Source organism: Columba livia, chromosome 1, assembly GCF_036013475.1.
Source record: "Columba livia isolate bColLiv1 breed racing homer chromosome 1, bColLiv1.pat.W.v2, whole genome shotgun sequence".
Taxonomy (NCBI): Eukaryota; Metazoa; Chordata; class Aves; order Columbiformes; family Columbidae; genus Columba; species Columba livia.
In genome coordinates this window covers 125,563,047-125,579,375 of record NC_088602.1, presented here as the reverse complement: position 1 = coordinate 125,579,375, position 16,329 = coordinate 125,563,047, and the positions used below count along the sequence as shown (strand labels likewise).

Here is a 16,329-nt window from a genome sequence, read left to right as displayed (position 1 = left end):
GTGGAATTAGTTTAGGAGTAAACAGCAGAGGCATTTTAGTATCTGCAAGGTCTTGTCCACTCTTCATAAAGAGATGTGTTTTTTTTAAAACAACTTAAGAGATTACTGTTGTTAGTGGTGTAGGGAGCACGCATATCAGAGAAAGAGAAGTGCAGAGACGGATTACTTTTAGGCACATTTTGCATTATTGATTATTGCTAATGTTCTCTCCTTCCTGCTCAATTTTCCATTTTTTAGCTCTTGCATCTGGTGGCTCTCTTCCAATAACATCACTGGATGCAACTGGAAACTTGGTGTTTGCCAATGCTGGAGGTACTCCTAACATCGTAACTGCCCCTCTGTTCCTGAACCCTCAGAACCTTTCTCTGCTCACCAGCAACCCGGTTAGCTTGGTCTCTGCAGCTGCAGCCTCCGCAGGGGCCTCTGGACCAGTCGCCAGCCTTCATGCCACCTCCACCTCAGCTGAGTCCATCCAGAACTCTCTCCTCACGGTGGCCTCAGCGAGCGGGGCCACGTCCACCACCACTACTGCCTCCAAGGCACAGTGAGCCGGGCCGAGCTGTGCTGCCAGCAGCCTGTTTCACTGTGCAGTGGGATTGGCTGCCAGCGGGGTTTATAAACTGAAAATGTGATGGGCATCCTCTCACCGTGTTGCTGGGGACAAGGGAGAGAAGGAAAAATAGAAAGAAACAAAAGCGAAACAGGAAGGATTTAAAGCTGGGACAGACATTTGCCTAATTTTATAATAAACACTGTCTTTTCAGGATCGCTTCATGGATCGGAGAACTTTCTAACCAAAAATGTAAAAAAAAAAAAAAAAAAAAAAAAAACCAAAAAAAAAAAAAAAGTGAAAGGACTACTTATCATTTCCAGCAGTCACAATGACAAGTTAAGGTGGGTTATCAGTTCAAACATAGGAAGGGGATTTCTTCTTTCTTTTTGGTCAAAATATCGAAATATCTTTCTTTTTTAATTATCATTTTATAGGTCTGTTGTACAGGCCATTATGTCATACAAGGTGTTTATAATCGTATCAATCATGTTGGGGGTTCCTTTCTTAACTGGTACAATTTAGGCAGGCCTGTATTACTGGTGTATCTCTATTATTATTATTATGATTATTATTATTATTATTTTTATATATATAGTTTGGACGCGTTTGTCTTTTGCTCCTGGAGTATTTTCAGCGAGCTTCCACACCACGGGGGGAGGGCGGGAGGGTGGAGAGGAAGAATGGAGCACAAATAGACTTTCTGTCCTAATCTTCTGGGAACGTTCTGAACAGTTTCCTCATCCTTGAATTTGTCTAATGGTTACTTGCAGGGGTCAGAAGAATTTATGTTCGTCATTTGTGCAGGAAGCTCAGTGTAGCAGTAGAGATCATTGTGTGCAAACTTTCAGGCTGGTCTGTGCTCTTTAAGCAGAGGTAGGAATTCGTTCCGAACTGCAGTTATCCTTCTCTCAGTCGTTTAGACAAAATGGCCGAATTCTGCTCTTAGCTTCATGTGTTTGGTTCCTTTTTACTTCAGAGAGTGGGATTTGACCTTCTGAGTCCAGATTGTGTGACATACCGATGGTTCTTCTGTTCTGTTAAATGGATTTTGCTAAGACCATACACAAATATTTTTAAAATGTCAAAGTTACGCAAGCTAATTGGCAGTATGTAAAGCAGCATTTACAGTCCTGTATTCCCACCAGGCGAATTGGTACAGGGTTTCAAAAGGCCAGATTATCCCTATTCATAGCAATATTCCTTTTCCATTAATGTTAATGCTTCCAACATTGTATTTAGAAAAACTTTCTAGTAAAAAAGTGCTTCTGGTGGCAAAACACAGAAGCCCACAGTTAGGAGAGCAGAAGTTACCATCATTTATGCCAACACAATAGAGCTGACTCTGGGGTTTTGCACATAGCTGGGTGATCTCATGTAGTCTCTGAGCTGTGATGCTGCTAGATATCTAAAAACGGCAATAAGCATCTCTGACCACAGTGCCAGGGCTTGCCTGCCACCGTAACCATCTTTTCAAGGTTGACTCCGATCCATGTGGCAAAGGATATTTACATGGATGAGGAAGAGTAACGAACTGTACAGAAGTTAGATCTGTATATTCTTAAATATACAGTGTAGTATCTGAACCAAAAAAAAAAAAGATTTTTAAGAAGAGAAGACTGGATCACTGCAATGCAGTTCACTTTGAACTTTCCATTCTTGATGGATTTAAAGGTTTCTGCCATGTGTATAAAACTAAATTACTTTTAGCTAGTGAGGGTATTAGAAGAGTCCCTTTCCCCCACCCCCTTTTCTTTTGTCACTGGAGTGTCCCAAAATGATGAGCTGATGAAGCTGTGTTCATTTTGTTGATGATTCAGGGGGATCCTGGAGCTTTTCATCCAAGATCCAGAAGGCAGCAACTTTAAACCCTACATGTGCTTTGGTTTGTGATCCGAGCATGTGGGATTTGTGTTTGCACTCAAGTGGCAGAACCCCTTATCTCTCCCCCCACCATCATGGTTTTACTCTGTTCATCTCTAACTCTCCACCTTCCTGTTTTACTGAATATTTAAACCAATTATCCCTAAAACTTCGAAACTAGTGAACTGCAAGCAGGGAAACTAACAAATGTCCGTCCACCGTTTCTGATGTGTTTTTGATTTTTTTATGTTTTATTTTTTTAAAACTAAGCTTGAACCAAAGTCAATTTCTAGCAAGCTGCTGTACTAATGGACTAGTTTGTATAAGTGCAGTTCAGATGCAGAGAGGCGATAGATGCTACTGACAATTTCTTTTTCATTTGTCTTTTGTTTTTATTAATTTTATATAAAAGTTGCTGCTTGTTTTTAATTTTTTTTTTTTTTTTTTTGGTTGGTAATTTGTGTTATCCTTGGGGCAGACTCTTAACTTGATTTTAATTTGTTTCCTTTTATTTTATGTGTAAATAGAATGGCAATGTCGGGGGTTGTTAATCCAACAGGTCCCACCCTCATCCCACCGGTATGGGTAAATCTAAGTATTTTTGATGTGTCTATGTGACTTCAGGCTGTGCAGGAGACTTTTAGGGCTATGAATAATACTGCAGAAGTGGAAATGGCCCACAGTAATAGCTTCAGAGCAGTAAAAGGTATAGCTGGGTGAGCTTCAGGGGAGTAGGGAAGAGGAGATGCAGGTACCCACTATGCTGGTCTGGAGGCCGTAGCACAGATCACAGTTTCTACCAAAGGAATGCGAGTCCCTGGGGCTTGTGTTCAGTGAAGTAAGAGGATGGATGCAGCTATAGTGTTCATTCCTAACTAAGTTCCTGCTTAATGTTATGCCTGTGCAAAAATACGATTTATCAGGAAGCTTTTTTTGTTGAAGTGAGGATACAACCGGTCTTTTCTCTGTTGTATCCTCTATTCCCTAAAGGTTTTGTGGCGGGGTCAGGGGACATGGTCCTTGCATATATCTAGGAAACACAAAGAAAGGTGGGCCTTAAATCAGCAGAAAATCCTCTCTCCACAGTTAAAAGAGACTGTGCCATTAGCTGTCTGGATGAGTTGTCATGTCCCATTCTTGCTGGTTTGTGGTTGGGAGAGGGTCTTGTTGAGTACATATCTGGAACACTAATGCAGCTTGGATGGTTTATTTATTATAAAAAAAAAAAATCTGCTTTTTTTCCTGACTACCTTTGCATTGGTCACATGGCTTTGGTGTGAGCACCTTATACCCTTTTACCCTCCTCCTCTGTATCCCGTCACCCTCTCTGGGGCCCAGATTCCAGGGAATTTCTTAGCAAGTCTTTTTCTGAGAAAAACTGGAAGCTCAGAGTAGCCATATATCCAGAAAGGGCTTGGTTTTCCTTGCTGGAGCTGACATAATACCTGAACAGCATGTATCCCACCACGGTGTCCTCTACCAGCGTGCTCTGATTTGTTGTCCTAAAACATCCCAGTGACTGACTGTCACTCCTGGAGCCTGCTTTTCATCCCTGGCAGTGTTTGTCTCGTGGATGCTGGCTTAGTGTTTAGGTGAAAGACAGAAATCAGGTGGGCAGTGATTGTGCGTCTGCCTAGTTAGAGCACATACGCTTCTTCAGAGCATGAAAGGGATATGAGATCATGTACTAGAATTTAGCACAGGTTCATTTTTTAAATCATAATCATGCTTGCAGCAGAAATTGATGTATCTGAAAAGAGACAATAACAATTGTATACAGACCTAGTAAATACCATGGTCTGACTTGATGGGTATTGGAAATGGAGAAATGCATCATCACAAACTTGCTGACGGACCCAGGGCATTTATTTAGCAAACAAGTTGGCCTTTTTCCTCCAGTGGCACAAATGTACATTCTGATTCCAGTATCCGTGGGTTCATATGTTGTAGGGAGATGATTTTCTGTTCCATGCTCACAGTCTTTAATCCTTACTGTACTTTTTAAGGGAAGATTTTCTGTGCATATGCTAATTTCTAGACAGCCTTTTAGCTGTGTGCTGGCATATTTGCTCCTATATTGATTAGTGAGCCAGGAATTTTGTAGCACGTTAGAAAAGGATAATAGCATCTCTTTTTCAGAGCTCCATGTCTCTATATTTAAAGATGTGTGGGTTGCTTTTTGTAGTTGCAAGCATGCCAAAGGACGTATGTAGGAAAAGAGAAGGTGAAAAGCTCTCATTGCAGCCAAAGACAGTGAACTCAAAAAGCAAGAGATTTATGGAGACGCAAATACAGATATGCCCTGAAGGTCAAGAACAATTTAGGAAATGGTTTCAGGTTGAGATGTTGCAGGCTTGATGAAATTTTTTCTGATGTTAAAAGAATGTATTTCAGTTTGGCTTTAGCACAGTTGGTCTCCTCAGAACATACTCTCCACAGGCACTGTAGAATGATTCATGAACAGCTCACAGAAAGTGCAAATAGATACGGCTGCTTACAAGAGTCACATCAGTCTATTTAAATCTCCTTAAGAGGATTTATTTTGTTTCTGAGTTACTGTGCAGCATGTTTTAGTCTAAGTACATTTTTATCATGTTGCTCTGAGATTATGTCTATGTGCATGCACTCAGAAGATTGCTGGGAAGATACCATGCTTGTTACATGCACAAGTACCTGATTTTTAAGAGTTTCTCTCTTTTTTTTTTTTTTTTTTTTAACCTATAAGTCTCATGTGACTTCAGTTTGGTTTGTTGTTTTTTTTTTTTTTTTCATTCTTTGAGTGACTTGTGATGACACATCATTGCTCTGCTACTTCTGAAGATCCTCTGCTTCAATAAATAGTTGTTGAAACACAAGTTAAATTGATTTGAAAAAGCCACTTTACGGTGAATGGGAAATTTGTGCTTGGCTGAACCAGCAAGGAGAACATAGAATCTTAGAATGCTTTGAGATGGAAGGAGCCCTTTGGAGGTCATCTGGTCCAACCCCCTGCAATGAGCAGGGACATCTTCAACTAGATCAGGTTGTTCAGAACCCTGTCCAGCCTGGCCTGGAATGTCTTCAGGGATGGGGCATCTACCACCTCTCTGGGCAACCTGTGCCAGCGTTTCACCACCGTCAGTGTAAAAAATTTCTTCATAGAACGTGCTTGAAAGTTGGATGGGTCTTCATGTGGGCATTTGTTATTTCTCTTGCTCAGTAGTTCTTTTTAGAGTGCTAGTGAGGTTGTCTTTTCAGACAAAACTAAAATGCCAGAACATGAAAAGGAAGACACATTTTCTGGTGGCTTGAATTAGAGACCTTTTAGGACATGGAAGCTTCAAGTTTGAATCCTACCTTTAAATGAGCAGGCTGACAAAGAGACTTTCAGTGGCAATAGTATTGTTCCTGATGTATTTGGAGTTACGGCTTGTGATTTTTGTACCTTTTAGGTTAATCAGGAGGATGCTAACACTGAGCAAATAAGCTATCTGCTGATCTTAACACACAAGATAAAAATGTTCTGTCATAGTATGGTATCTTTTCATTTGAGCAAGAGCAATCCACTGCCTCTACTTTTAGCCCTTATTTTAATTTTACATACTTTGCAGTCATCATTTAAATGAAGACAGAATTTTTATACTTCTGATCTTTTGGTATCTTGCCAAAATATTTTAGGTTTGTTTGTTTTTTTTTCTTTTAATAACCAGTTTTGCTCAGGGAGTAGTTGAGAGAATAGCTGTTACCAAAACATGTTAGAGAAAATTCTCCATGTACATCCATGCCAGTGATTGTTTAACAGAAAATGGCTGCTTTTTAAAAAAAAAAACCAAACACATCACCTTTATTGGAACTATAACCTAATGATTTGGTTCACTCTAGTGTTTAAATGTCCCCTCTGTAAGTCTTGCAGTGTGCTTTGGCTAACACACATTTCTGCAGTTGAGTTACTGAAGGAGACAGAAGCATTAATTCCTTCCCTCTGTGCACATTCCTGCAGAGCAACACTTTAGAACAGAAATTTGCTTTTTCTTTGTTACAAATGGGAGCAGAACACCTGTTAGAGCTGGAACCACACAGATGCTAAACTAAAACAACATCTAATTTACCTTAAATATCAGTTGATATTTTCTTAGATAAAAACTTGCTTTACAAAATCCTCTTAGACAGGTAGCTTCTCATGGTCATTAGAGTGTTTTGGGACAGACAAAATTAATGCATCTGATCCAAACTTTCAATTATAGCTGGTTTTAAACTGTAAGTTTAAAATGTGGATCTCTTTATTGCCAGGATAACTTTATTCAGAATCACTGTTCCCTATTCCTGTCTGCCTGAAATGGTTCAGTGATGTGTATCCACAGAGCCTGTGTGTACCTGTAGGACATACACCTACACTGTTGTCTAGGGTAGAGACTTACCAAAGGAGTAAGGCAGCCCTCTGCCCCCCACTGGGTTTATGGTTGTCAGTCCTCACATAGCCAACTCAAATTCCTTGATATTTTTGCATACCTTTTACTTCTCCCTCCTTTTCAAAATGCTATAGCAATATAGAATTCGAGATGCGTACCTTGCAGAGGTTCTACCCTTTTCAGTCATTAAATCTCACTGCCGTTGGTTGCTGCTTGTTTTTCTCTTCTTTCCAGCAGAGAGACTTTATACTAAAATACAATTTTTGACAGAGGCAGCTTTGTCATAGATTTACTGAGTCATGGTTTGCAATTTTTTAAAATACTCACATCTTTGGCTCTGTGATCTGAATGGTACCCGGTTCCCTGTATGTCAGCACAGGTGGTTTCAGTGCTTTTGGAAGGATGAAAAGAAGCGATTCCTGTACTTGTATATCTTCACAGACAAGCACGCAGAGGAATGCATGAAAAAGAACTTGATATTTTTTTTTGGCTTATCTGTCTTCATTGGATCTGATTGCCACTTCTCCCAGGACACTCGTAGTGGACACATGCTCTGAGCCTTTACCCCCATGGGACCCTGTTATAGAAGGGTGTTAGGAAGATTGCACTGGAATTACAAATAGTTTACCTGTAGGAGAAGAGACACCTTTTAGTTGAGCAGACAGATAAGGTCAGCATGTAGAATGTATCAGGTACTACTTTTCTGACCAAATTCCCAAAACTGAAGCAACTGCCAGGCTTTGTCTTGGGGCTGCTTTCAGCTCCATCTGCAATACCCTGCTAAGAACTGTCCGTAACTGGAATAATCTGGGCCCCCTTCCTCCTCCCCTCTCCCTCCTCGTTCCTTCCCATTTCCCTCAGCAAAAGGTAGCACCATATGGCTCTGAGAACAATACTTGTGGGTAGCAGCTGGCTTCTGGCACCTTCATAAAATACCTCAGCATAGCTTAGCATTGTCGCAGAACTGGTTTTAAACTGAAAAAATCAGAAGAGAAAAGCAAACTTTATAAATAGTGGAGATAATTCTAGCTGTAGAGTTTAGTTGAACTGATGTTTATTATGATTGATAAACATGATTATGCTGTATGTATTTGAGATCTTGTTTATAGGTTACAACTTTATAGGGTTGGGTGGGGGTGGGTGGATGTTGGGGGCAGAGAAGGGGGCTGACTGTGTTAGAAGGAAAATGTTTGCTCATGAATTTTTTTCCTTGTATCTGTCTTGCCAAAGGAAACATTTTGTCGCTCCTGGGTTTGGGATTGTTGTTTGGTTGGTTTATCTGTGGTCTAATCTGCAGCACAGCACGTGGTGGCATGCAGGTTACTGATCGGGGTTGCTGTTCAGGGTCCTTTCGAGTGTGCGCACACTCCCCTCCCTCTTGGCCTTTCCTTGCCCTTCGCTGGGATCTAACGATGAGGCAACGCGTACCCGGGAGGCTCAAGGGAAAGAAGGTGGCTGTACTGGGTTGACATCAGCCTGGGTGGTGTAAATCCATGTCAGTTAGTTGAGTTGCACCCGAGCTGAACTGAGTCTGTTGTGTTTGACTTCAGGGAGGGAGAAGAATGGTTGTCGCATCTTAATCTATCTGGGAGAGCAAAAGTGAAACAGGTTCCTTTTATCCCCCTTGTCTTGTTACTGAATGTAGGGCTTGTAGTGCTTGATGATAGGTGGAAAACTTTTTAAACACTTCCTTTTCTAATAGCAATGCTAATCCTGTCTAGACCAAAAACTATGAAAGAAAAAAACCAAACTGAGAAGTGAAAGCTAACCTACTCCTAACACCTGGCTGGTCTGCCTGAAAGGGTCGACATACTGTGAGACAGTCGTGGGAGAGGAGCTTTGAGGGGTTGTTGGTGAGGGAGCGGGTTGTCCTCCTGGCATACGTCTCGGTGTCGCAGTAGGAGGAGTAGCAGAAGAGTGAGTGGTTGTTGCCTTGGGAGAGTGTTGCAGCCCCCTCCGCCTGGACCCCAAGGCTCCCTTCTCGTTTCCCGTCAAGGCCCATGGAGGAGGGCAGGGGCGTGTGTGGGTGCGTGTGCAAGGGTGTGTGAGCGCACACGCGTGCGCCTGGCTGTGCGTGGTGGTTGGGAGAGGGGGCTTTCTAAAGGAGCTCGACTCCACTGGGGCGGGAGAATTCCCAGTGGCCTCGTAGGGAACCAAAGGCACTGATAGTTGTCAGCTCTGCTGTTCTCAGAGTGGGTAAGAGAGGAGCTGCGTGGGGTTTTGTTGAGCTTTGGGTCAGTGTCCCTTCCGTAAGGACCTCGTCTCTCGTGGGTACTCCCACCTTTTCTGCATAGAGTTGCCTTGGCTCTGTGAAGACAAACGGCGTGTGGGGCTTGCCCAGTGCTGCAGGTCTGAGGCTGATGTTGGGATACAGTCAGGGAAAAACTGTTTCTTTCCTTCGAATGTGGAAGCAGTGTAGTCCAAGGTCAGAGTCTGTTCAACAGCTTTTGCTTATGGTCCTTCTCTTTAGGGGGGGACCTTGAAGCCTCCCTTCTTTGCTCCCCAAATTAGCCTTGTACATGTTCATGTATCGTGCTATTGGGCTGAGTTGTTTTATCGGTGAACTTGGTGAGCTCTTGTGAAGAAAGGGAGGGAGGAAGGGGGAGAGGTGGGTTGTCCAGCTACTCTTCCTCCGGACACGAATCGGGTTGCAGAACTTCACTGAAAGCTTTACTAATAGAATTGTTGTTCTGACATTATGTAAAAGTGGTATTAATATTGTGTGACTTTTCAAAGAGCTAGTTAGATTTATAGATAGGTAATAGGGATATTGAAGAAATGACTTCTCAAAGAAAAGAGCACTTGGAACAAAAGAAGTGGAAAACAAGGTGTGCTTTAAGGAAAACAAATCTGAGGAAGGAAATGAAACAGCTTGTGGGAGGCGAGGGAAGATGATACCCTTTGGCGTTCCTTAGTGCTGCTGAGGCTCAGCCCCAGAACTGGAACATACCCCCTCTGCCTTATTTCATCTCTCTACCAAACAGGACATTGTCAAGTAGCTCAGACCAAAATGCTGATCTGTCTTAAAACTGTGTCGGTCTGCTGGTGAATATTCTCCTGCAGAGCTTTACATAAAACCATAAGATACTTAATTTATCATGTTAGCTTCCCCTTTCCTCCCAAAATTCTCTTATCTGTTGTAGACCCCACTTCAGGATTCATACTGCCTTTGCTGAATTTCGTAGCAGCAGCAGCTACTTAAGCCCTATTCCCTGAACGTGATAATGTCGTGTGCAGATGAAGCCGGCATGTTGCGGTGCTACAGAAATCTGAAACTCTTAAGAAAGAATCCTAAGATATTGGAAATGGCATGCCGAGGGGTGAATCACGGAGATCACACAACCCCCTTGAGAAACAATTTAGGAACAAGAGCACCCGTGGCAGTGTCCTGAGAACAAGGCAGTTGAGACAAACCCTTTAGTTCTTCCCCCATTCACTCTATCGGCCTCTGTGACCCTGGTGCTCCCTGCACCCGAGCGAGTCTGAGGGGAAAACATGATGAGAAAGATGTGGAGATCAGTGCTGCTCCCCATGAGTTCTGGGGAGCCGGACTGGGCCTCCCTGCAAGACCAAGAAGGGATGGGACAGCTGCAGAGCCCCCCGCAGGCAATTTGAAGAGGTCTGGGGCAGCGCTGGTCCCCATGGGGCACCTGGCGTGCCAGCGATCGGTGGGAAGGACCCGGGCAGTAGTTTCTTCGTCCGTGCCAGTGCTGTTGTTCCATTTCCTTCCTCTGTGGTAGTATCTAAGGCTAGGTGTGAGTAGGTGTGGGGTGTTTATCCGCCACAGGTACAGGAGCTGTCGTATACCTCATTTCTAACTCGTAACTGAGTAACTTGCTTTAACTTTCTCCAAACCCTACAGAGTTGCCAAGTCCTGCCCTCCCTCCTTTGATTAACACTGAACTCTGGCCTATAGCACCCCGTGACCTGCAACCTGGGGAGTGACCCCCCAACGCCTCTGAATGTCGCTGCTTAAAGCTACTGCAAAGTGAGGGCAAATTGCAATCTTATCTTATTTCCTTTGGTTACAAGGGGTCCTCTTGATTAGTCTGTGAATATCCACCCCCACCCCTCCACTCCCCATGGAAAAGGGTCGCCCTGCGCTGCCTTTCCCCACCCCAGGGCAGCGTCCCCGGGGCCGCGCTGAACTCCAGGGCCCAGAGGCACTCTTGTCCCAGTGCCGTGTACATGCTACTCGCTTTTTAACATGACCAAAAAAAAATAGATCTCCAAATATTTTATTTTCTTCTTTATTATTTGACAATCCTGTATTCCTTCCCCACTCCCCAGCCTGGCCAGCAGCTGCATCCTTAACCTGGTCCATCTTTATTTGAATGTAGTTCCCCTACCCCCCTGGGAAAGAGAAGCTTTGTCAGGTCACGGTGGCTGCTATAAGTCGGGAGGGGGCGGTTTCTTTGTTTTGTTTTGTTCTTTTAAAATTTCCAGCCAAAACCAAAGATTTCCTAATGATTGTATAAACTCAAAACAAACAAACAAACCAAAGACAAAGGGCGTCTTCAGCACCAAGCCCATCTGTGAGGCCGGCCTGCCCCGGGGCCAAGGGCTCTGCCCTCCAGCCTGGAGGGGCTGGGGCCTGGGCTGCCCCTGGCAAGGGGACGATGCCCCTGGAAGAAACTCGCCACCCTGGGGCAAAATCCGGGAGGCGGGCGCTGGGAGGGGGCGGCCGGGGCTTCGCAGGTGGGTTGAGGAGCTGAAGACTTGGGTGCAGGATTGGCTGCTCTGCTGGGTGCTTTAACCCTCTGGGGGCTGGGTGATGTTGATTAATACACGCTGAGGTGCACTTCTGAGCTTCCCCCCTCCCCCCGTCACTGCTTGGAAGAGGCTGTCCTGTTGTGAGGAATCCCTGAAAGAAGAAAAAGCAGCTTTTCATTTCTCCTCTAGTTCCTTTTTTCTAGATTTCTTTTGTTTTTGCAGCACCACTGTGCAACTATGCATTGTATTTCTCAACCTTTTATGCTAGGTAGATGCCTGTGACTTTTTAACTTTTGGGGGGGGATTGCAAATGGAGGAACTTTTTACATGGATCTTTTTAATCTCAGTTGATTGGGGGGTGTTTGGTTCTAGGGTCATACAAGCTCTATCCCAAAGCAAAATCCAAATGTTAATATTATTAGCCTGATGCAGATACCAAAGATAATTTCTTTCCTGCAGAACCTTAGACTTGTGTATTAAGTACGATTACCCAGCACTTGCATTAGTCTAACCTCAGTAATTCCAAAGCTTAGATGTATATTTTGGTATATTTCTGGGATATTAAAAAATTGTCGTTTAAATTCTTGTTTGTTTCAGTGTAATGCTCTTAAAGTCATAGCATGGAGAAAACTGAACTTGTCCTATTCTTAGTAGTTTGAAATAATAGTATTTTTGTATGTTTTGGGTGTGTCTATGTATGTATTAACATAACAGTTTTCACTGCCTAGGTGTTCATAAATAAAAAAAAAAGGAAAAAGAAAAAAGGAAAAAAAAATGACACAACAAACTAAGGGTTTTTAAACTGTACATAATATTCCATGAGGAATTTCCACCAGACCGCCAATTTGGATCGCATTTTCACTGATGGCCGCTCCCAACTGGGATTCTTTCTTTTTAAAGAGACAGCATGTTTTTTTTTTTCCCCATTGGGCTGAGGTTCTTTCTCAGCATCAAGGGGTTTTCAGTGTTTTTGAGGGATGGGCCAAAGACGAAGTAGCTTAAATTGTCTTTCGAAAAAATACTGAACGCATTAGTTTGAAAGCTAACCCGTTGGATGAAGAATCGGGAGCTGAAAAACAAGCCCTTTCTTCTAAATCTGGCAATAGTTTTCAGAGAGAACGAAGTCTGTAGCGTCTGGGCAGTCCCTTCTTGCTTCGTTTCTAAAGAAGAGAAATTTTCAGTCTTAACGGTGTCACTACGCTGTGCAACTGCCTGCTTACACTGGCTGGGAGGTTTTTGCTCTTGCCCTTCTTCCCGTACTGCATTTGTACGCTTCAGGTCAGCAGAACACTTGAAATCGAGGGCTACATGGGAGTACCCGCACCCAAACGCAACCCAGGCTTTTCTTGAGACTGAAATGTGAGAGTCCCACACATTTCAAAACCTCGCTGATCACACTAGGGGTGAGGAGGAAGGCAAAATGCTGTCTCTTTAAAGATGTCCTTTATTATTATTATTAATTATTATTATTTTCCCAGTGGTTGCCTACAGATAGCTGTAGGCATTGCGAGATTGTGTAGATTACAGTAAATCAGAATGGAAAGGTAGATTTTGTGTAGATGCATTTGTCTGCTGTAATTTTTTATATATATTAAACTTACTGTAATTGTACAGTTCATTTCTGTTGTAAACATCATTAAACCATTTTCCAAGTGTTTTAACATGTATGCACTTGTTTGCGGTTCTTTAAATGTGTCAGGGCCAGGCGAACTCCCTTTCCCCCAGGCTGCATCAAACTGGGCCGGAAGGTTGTTCGTTCATGCACTTCGTCCTGTCAAAACTGAGGAGAGCCCAGCGTTTTTTTGCACTCTACTTGAAGCTTTCATTCTACTAGTTTGTTCTGTATTATCAGCTCCTCTCCTAAAAGAAGGTGTAGCTTCAGTTTTCCCATGAATGCAGATAGAAGACTCTTCTCATAAGGACAGTGAGTGTCCCTGAAATAAATGCTGGATGCTCTTTGAAATCAAGATCCATTTATATATGAAGAGCATAAATGTGATATAAATGTGATTTTTTTTTTTTTTCCTAAGAATTTCTTCCCTGTTGTTTAGTAGTTGGTATTTTATGACTGACAAAACTTTTGACTTCTACATATTGGTTAAATATGGTTATCCTGATTTAAAAATAGAAAAATCAGTACTCTTTGCATCAAAAAAAGAGTGCTTTGCAGTAGGAACTTCACTGTAAATTTCAGCTCAGCTGTTTGAGATATCACCCAATTCTCAGATTTTTCTTATTGCAGAACAGTGAACGATCTAGGAAATTCTTGGCAAGGAACATTCATTGCCATGCATGGAGTATCTTGGTTTACTTTTTTTTTTTTTTAAAAAAACAACTAACTTAGTGTCTTTGAAATATTATTTAAAAGTATCAAGCACATACTGCAGGTACAGTTTTACTGCTTAATTCAAATAGCAGCAGTTTCAGCAAGTTTTTGTGCTGCTAACCCAGTCCCTTAAGAAATAAACATGTAACCTCCTCTGGGCAGTGCCCACAGCAGCAGCTTTTCATCCCCCAGCTGTGCTTTAGTGCTGCTCCCTCCGTCAGGGCTGGTGGAACACACTGGTCACCTCCTGACCCCAGTTAATTTTGTCCTTGCTGAGTCGCTTACAGGCTTCATTGCACAGTCGTGCAAGTCACTGATGAAATGACGATGCAGCAGGAGGTGAGTGTCCTTTTTGTACTTGGCTTCACAGCATTTTCCCAACATCCCATCCCACCTCCCAGGATGTGTTTAGAAGCTTTTGTCAGAATTCCATCCCCCTCAGCTTGCCTGGGAGTTGATGCTTGCTGGGTGTGAATTGTTGCAGCAGTTGATGAGCCTGTACCACTCCTACAGCTGATCACGCACACACAGAGGTCTTTGGCACTAGCTTTATTAATTAATCAAAAATCATTACATTATTGAACTCTTATCAGTTTGGAATGGTACCTGCATCATCTCTTGGAGGTACCCTGATGATAGGCTGTTTTAGAAACTGCATTGACAATGGCTTTTGTACAGTTTCTCTTGCCCAGAAACAATCGGTTTTGTCTGTTTCTGACATTAGAATTACCGCACCAACTCTTAGGGGGAGCTTGTTCTGCAGTGACAGTTGCAGGTGTTGCTTATGTGAGGGAGGCAGTAGTTTCAGCCAAGATGTGATTCTCTGTGGTGAGTTCTTGCTTTTCCAGTATTTTTGTCTTTGTAGCAGAGTCCATTCTCCTTATTTTCTTTGCAATGGGTAGCTTCTGCCTTCTGAGGTGTCTCATGCAGGTTATACCTGACTTGTGTTTAGCTCCAGGTGCTGGATGAGTGGCAATGCCACCGCTTGACCTTTTGGTGGAGCTTTGTGCTTGTTTTCTTCAGACTGAAAAGCCTGCGTTTAGCCTCTGTCCTTCACTATAGTAACATCATGTCACTTTCTACAATTGAGAAGTCAACCCCCACTGAAGCAGTTTTTAAAGGGAAAATTTAAAGCAAACCCTTTAGCTGGTCTGTGTCAAACAGCCTTAAGATAAATACTACAAGAAATAACTATAGCCCTATCTTTCCAAGTTCTTTCATACTGACATCCTGATAGCCCTGGAAGGCAAGTAAGAGCTATGAAACAGCTGTGGTAGCAGGCGTGGTCTGGTCCCACAACACAAATCTTACAAGAAATCGGCCTAATAACCCCTATTATTGGAAATAACTTTACAAGTATGTACATTTTAATGGCTAAAGCTTGCAGTTACATGATTCAAGCGGGAAGGGAGAAGGCACTGACCAAGTCCAGACATATTCCCTCTGTGCACCAACTGAAGTAGGTTGTTGCAGTGAGAAAATACACAGTGCCTGTTTTGGATGAACAAGGCTTTCCCTCCTCTCCTCCCCAAAGCTGGTGGGCATCTCACCCTTGCCCATCCCCTCCATGACTCCTGTTTAGCGAGGGGGCAAAGGCTGCATTTGGAGAGCATCGTACGTGTCCTTGGTTGCTGTACTGAGTCCCTGAAAAAGAGAAAAACAGGTGAGGTACCACTGTGAGAGGTTACTTCTCCCCAGCTGACTACTCAGGAACAAGGCAGCAGGGGCTCAGTAGCATAACTCTTTTATTATTTTTTTGCTTCCCCCAAATAGGTTTTTACTCATGAGTGACTCAGTCTTTGTACAGTGTCAATAGCTGCCACTTGCCTGAAGGCAAGGTGTATCCTGGATAACTGCTATGAACGTGTGACTACAGCAGCTCATCCTGACCAGTTACGCAGAGTGTTAGGGTAAATTTTATTTGCATATTATTGACCATTAAGAGCAAACTGATGCTTGAGTGAACTTTGCTGAATGAACAGCCATCAACTCAGGAACTTTGTTCTCTGGATTTCTCTGTAATTTGGAAGAGAAGTCCAACAATATAACTCCAGGTGAGCTGCCAGCAGGGCTTCAGATGGCTGCAAACCCCAGGCAGCATCTCTTCCCACCCCCTTCCTGAGGCTCAGCACCCCTTCTCCTTCCAGCCTGCGCTAGCAGGGCGAGTGAGCTGTAACATGTGAGTTGCACATCTCTGCTGCTGCCACAGAACCAACTACTCCAAGACTGAGGCAGCGGAAGATGTGGCAGAGTCCCAGCTCAGCCTAGGAGGTGACCAAGACTTCCAAGAGTGAGGATTTAGTAAGACACGTGCTGCTTGCTTGTAAAACTTCCAGCTCCCCCTCACTCCTCTGCCATGACTACTTAGCAGCATACTGAGTACCCTGATCAGATACTGCTGCTTATCAGCTGCATGGGAATATCTCAGTAGAGCACGTTTCAAAGAAAAGCGCCATTAGTGACAAATATGCCGTATTACAGGAAAAACT

The 16,329-nt window shown here is 43.2% G+C and overlaps 2 protein-coding genes across 34 annotated transcripts in view; one reads left to right on the top strand and one right to left on the bottom strand.

The window, feature by feature from the left end:
* Window positions 1-12,285, top strand: part of POU2F1 (POU class 2 homeobox 1) — a 122,709-nt gene extending 110,424 nt beyond the window's left edge. For all 28 annotated transcript variants that reach the window (XM_065076916.1, XM_065076899.1, XM_065077027.1 and 25 more), the window contains one exon: window positions 238-12,285. In XM_065076916.1, coding sequence (XP_064932988.1) covers window positions 238-548 — 311 coding nt within the window. In that variant the 3' untranslated portion in view covers window positions 549-12,285. The remainder of the gene's footprint in view (window positions 1-237) is intronic.
* The window catches only part of CD247 (CD247 molecule), a 70,263-nt gene continuing 59,034 nt past the window's right edge, over window positions 5,101-16,329 (bottom strand). For all 6 annotated transcript variants that reach the window (XM_021287798.2, XM_065077157.1, XM_005502614.3 and 3 more), the window contains one exon: window positions 5,101-15,484. In XM_021287798.2, the coding sequence (XP_021143473.1) occupies window positions 15,419-15,484 (66 nt within the window). In that variant the 3' untranslated portion in view covers window positions 5,101-15,418. The remainder of the gene's footprint in view (window positions 15,485-16,329) is intronic.